At 41.0% G+C, this 5,000-nt stretch overlaps 1 protein-coding gene across 4 annotated transcripts in view; it reads right to left on the reverse strand.

Moving 5' to 3' along the window:
• The window catches only part of LOC138022229 (zinc finger FYVE domain-containing protein 16-like), a 27,003-nt gene that overhangs the window by 12,543 nt on the left and 9,460 nt on the right, over positions 1-5,000 (reverse strand). For all 4 annotated transcript variants that reach the window (XM_068869304.1, XM_068869286.1, XM_068869295.1 and 1 more), the window contains exon 5: positions 1-917. This exon is cut by the window's left edge and continues 472 nt beyond it. In XM_068869304.1, the coding sequence (XP_068725405.1) occupies positions 1-917 (917 nt within the window). The remainder of the gene's footprint in view (positions 918-5,000) is intronic.

Consider the following 5,000-nt stretch of genomic DNA (forward strand, 5'->3'; position numbering starts at 1 on the left):
TTGACTGGTATCTTCATTTCGTAAGCGAAGCGAGGAAGGCATGCTGTCTGAACGAGTTACAGTATTAGAAGCTTGGGTGACAGTTACCATTTGTTGCCTTACACTTTCAACTTCCCTCCTTTGAACTGACTGGACAGCAGACTGTCCTAACTGTTGGGGGAGAACAGTGAAAGTAGACACTGTCCCAGAGGAAGAAGGACTTTTCACCGATAGTGGTTCCCTACTTAATCCACTTGACAAAGTACTTACAGTGTTTGCCATTGACTGGGCTGAAAGCAAGACAGAAGGAGGCTGGCTAGGAATCAGATTAACTGGAGTTTGTCCAGGCCCTTGGTTAGGTTTGACATAAACAAATGGCAAACTTGGTTGTACACCAGGAGCTGGAACCCACATTAATTGTTGCACTGGTTGTGTGGGTGTTACAGTCCTCGGAGGAGTCTGTGCTTGTGATATAATCACACCCTTTGGTGGCTGTTGCATAATCGTTCCCATGGGCACCTTTGTCTGTGGCATGACTATACCCCGGAACGTCTCAGGCTGTGGATTAATCATAGTCTGGGATGCCTGTGGTGGTGGCAAAATTACACCCTGGAAATTCTGTGGTTGTAGCATGATCACACCTTGGGATGATTGTGGCAATTGCTGGATCATAACTTGGGAATTCTGTGGCTGAGGCTTCACCATAACTTGCGGCATGATCATTCCCCGTGAAACTTGTGGCTGTGGCACGACAACACCCTGGGATATCTGTGACTGAACTGAACCTGGTTTCCTTGAATTCTGTACCGTGGCAGCCTGATTTACAGCTGTCTGCTCAAAGGGTTCTTCTTTTTTCTGCATCTGTTGCTTTATTCCAGAGCCCTGCTGCAATACACTTTGTTTTGGTGCAGCTATATTTTTCCTCATTTTTTGAGAAGCTAATTGTAATAGAAGAAAGAAGTTAATGAGCACCAATCTTCATTGCATAAATTAACACATACAGGTTTTCCAAATAATTTTATCATAAATTAGCACTGTAATAAAATACTGTATTAGGGCATGATAGGGTCTTTGGTCAGCAAATACAATAATAATATTATTATTTTCATTTTTGTTGCACCACATTCAACGAATGGATACGGAAATTCCAGGTGCAGTAATAAAGCCCACACAAGGCTTGTTTGAGAAATTAATAATTACTGCAAATGCAGAGGCTCCCTGAGCAAATTCTTGGAAAAGTGGTTGCTGATTAAATTGAACTTGAAAAGCATACTGATGATGCACAAAACAACCTGAAGCTAGGGTGCATTTTAAATTCACCATTCCTCAACTTCATTGTTTCAGGAAAATCAGTGACAACAACAATTTTCATGTAGACATGTTTGCAATGAAAAAAGAAAAGAGGAAAGAGCTCTTTGCCATTAAAAGATTTTGACTAGTGTCTTGAGTCACTGGCCTGCTGCCCAACACAACAATCCCATTATCAAGATGAAGCTACATACCAATGAACGAAATGATATATGAAATGAAGAATACATTGAACTGCGGATGTGAAATCATGATCCCTGCAGTTATGAACACAATTTTAGCGATTGCATAGAGAAGCCTGAAAAATTCAGGACTTCAACTGGGTTTGAACCCGTGACCTTGCGATACCGTTGCAATGCTCTATTAATAAACCAACTGAGCTATGAAGCCATTGACGTTGGGAGATGGTCATTTTTGGATCAAAGTATTCCCGTGATGATTGAATCAATGAACGAAATGATATGTGAAAGAATCATAAATTATACTGAACTGCGGATGTGAAATCAAGTGAAGCTACGATCCTTTTTTTGGGCTTTTCGATGCAATTGCTAGCAATTGCTAAAATTGTGTTCATAACTGCAAGGATTATACATGTAGCTTCGTTTAATTTCATATCGGCAGTTCAATATAATGATTTATTTCATATACGTGTATCATTTTGTTCATTGATTCATTCATCACGGGAATACTTGCATCCATAAAATTAATGATCCGCTCCTCTCAAAAACCTAAATTTGTTAATTTCAGTTTACAGTGTCCCCAATTAGTACTACAGCGCTAGAACGACAAGACACTTAAATAAAGTTCCTTTCCTTTCCTTTCCCAACGTCAGTGGCTTCATAGCTCAGATGGTTAGAGCGTTGCACCGGTATCGCGAGGTCACGGGTTCAAACCCCATTGAAGTCCTGAAATTTTCAGGTTTCTTTACGCAATTGCAAAAATTGCATTCTTAGCTGCAAGGCTCATAGCTTCACTTGATTTCATATCCGCAGTTCACATATGATTCATTTCATATATCATTTCATCATCATTATTATTATGATAGCAATTACCGAACTAGTAAGATTAATTTGCAAGCAACCTTAACGGGAAAAAACCAGGCGGGGGATCGAAATCGAACGCATAAAGGTATAAATTCGTACTTCATTAGCAATAGATGAATGAATAGTCAGTGCAAGTAGATTTAGGCTTCAAAAAGACTACACAACAGCTGTGTACCCTGCCCTACCAAGTGAGTCAACTGGGAGATGGGAAATTTTTCCTTTTTTCTCTTTGCAGTTGGCAGGATGTCATATTGCATTCATGACTGCAAGGATCATACATGTAGCTTCACTTGATAAAGCTGCCAATGAATGCGCTGTTATAGCACAAAAGTTTAACCACCTTCTACCAAACAAACACCGGTGTCACAGCGGATTTGGGCCCCCTGGTCCAGATCTGCAAGCCAATTTGGACCCCCTTTCATAGGGCTGCAACGATACATTTTCTCATGGTACGATACACATCTCGATACAAGTGGGCACCACGATACGATAGATATCTCAATACATCACCATGGGAAGACATTTTCCGACGAACAGCGTGTTTTGTCCGTGGGTGGGCAAACCTTTGTCAGCTGACAATTAATGCAATGTACATGTATGCATCTTGAAAAATATGTGTCAGATCAGAAGCTATACGAAGCAAGGATGGAACTTTCTTGCCTCTGTGTTTAATAACTAGCTACAAAAGGGTTATTAATTTTTGCTTAGGGCGTCATTAAAGACATTGATTTCTGAATGTTAACGAATAAAAATAATAATATTGCGATATGTTGCTTAAATATCGATATTGGTATCGTGGCAAAATTTATCACGATTCACTGGTGCACCAGTGTATCATTGCAGCCCTACCCTTTCACGGATTTGGACCCCACTAAAAATAAGCATTCTTTTGATTAGTATATATGTAATCACATGGGCCCAAGGGCGATTAAGGATTAATTTCAAGTGTATTTTCAAAGTTATCACAAAATTGCCCGAGTCGCAAAGCGACAAGGGCACATTTCAATTATGTAGTTATCACACAAAGGGTAAAACTGTTGCGGGAAGCCCATTCAGTGCATATTGTGTTTTGAGTTGCAAAAAATTCGAATTAAAGGCAAATAAAAATATTAGGTAGCTTTTTCAAAAAGTGGCACCTCCTTTGTGGAAGCACCACCCATTCAAACTATCAAATGGAAGGAAAAGCAATGCTTTACGAAAAAGCCTCAGAGCGTGCTTTCAACAACTTTCACTGAAGCTCAAGTCTGAATTTGCTCTTTTTCCCTTATTTTAATGCCTGTGTCGCAAATGGAGGTTGGGTGCTCAAGGATCTGGGGACTGGTACCAACGACCCAAACCCAGGTCGGTGGAACACCCCATATGCCTGCCCTACCCGCAACCCAGCCATGGGCCCCGCCCACCACACCAGACCCCAAATCAAGCACCCGTCACACTGAACAGTGAGTTCAATGGAAAAACTACAAAGGAGGGGCCCTGACTCCCCTGAGTAGGGAGAGGAGGGCGGGGAAATTCTTGAAAGCACCCGAGCACCAACACACCGAACGCTGAGCCAAGCAGAACCACGAGGACATGCGAAGGCGCACGCATAATATGCAAATTAAGAACCGCTGGCCGCTAGAACTGCCAGAAGACACCACGGAAAAGCCCCACATGCAAATAACACATGCACACGCTAAAAATCGCTCCAGGGACACCCCCAAAATATTGATAAACCCTAACGCTAACGCCATGCCACGCCAGACAAACTGTGCAACTTGCTCATGGTCGTTAACTAAGTTAAATTGCATTTAACCCTATGAAAAGATAACAAGACAAATCTATGAATTCCAAGTGCGTTATTTAAGCTTCTGTCAGAAAGAAGTTAAAATTTGCATACTTTTACATGAAATGCCGCATTGAATGCTTTTAAAAAAATGTAACTGATTTAAGACTTTTCCTCAAGTTTGCCCAATCTAAAATCTAACTCTGTATCAATAAACAGTCTGCTAATGGATTTAGTCCCCCGGGGATCCAAATCCACTAGCGGATTTTTACTGGGGGGTCCAAATTCCCTAGGACACCAGTAAGTGCTGGTCCACTGATTTCACCGTGTCAAGAAAAAGAAATTTTCATTTAAAATACGGAGCTGACATTGTTTTCTGCATACAGTACACTTAATTACCATATTTCTCAAAAATGAAGCACAAATCAGAAAAATGAAATCTAGGGATCATGTATCTTTTACGCTGTCTAAAAGGCTTTTGGGCCACCAAAGTCTAAGTTCGTATCTTTTAGGGTATCTTTACTACGAGGAGCAAGGATGGCACAGTCAGTTAGTGCGCGGCCTTGGTGCAAGAGGTCCTGAGTTTGATTCCCGGATCTCGCATCCTTGTTTCGACTTCTTTCCTTTCCGTGTAGCTAAGTAGCTTTAAATACCCGTAAAACGGAGCACTGATGGCAAAGGGGGAGTTAAATGAGCGCACCGTCAACCTCAGGTTTGTCAGTTGAATTACTGTTATGAGTTATCGACGTTAAATATGGTTACTTTACTTTACTTTTTACACTTATATGTCCAGGTTTGACCCTAATTATACGCACGCCCAATTTTGACATTTAACACGAAGTGTCCCTTTAAGTCTAAGCATTTGCTACCTACTTTCAACAAGGTAAGCGTAAAGGTTAGCGTTATTT

The sequence above is a fragment of the Montipora capricornis genome, chromosome 2, assembly GCF_036669925.1.
Source record: "Montipora capricornis isolate CH-2021 chromosome 2, ASM3666992v2, whole genome shotgun sequence".
NCBI lineage: Eukaryota > Metazoa > Cnidaria > Anthozoa > Scleractinia > Acroporidae > Montipora > Montipora capricornis.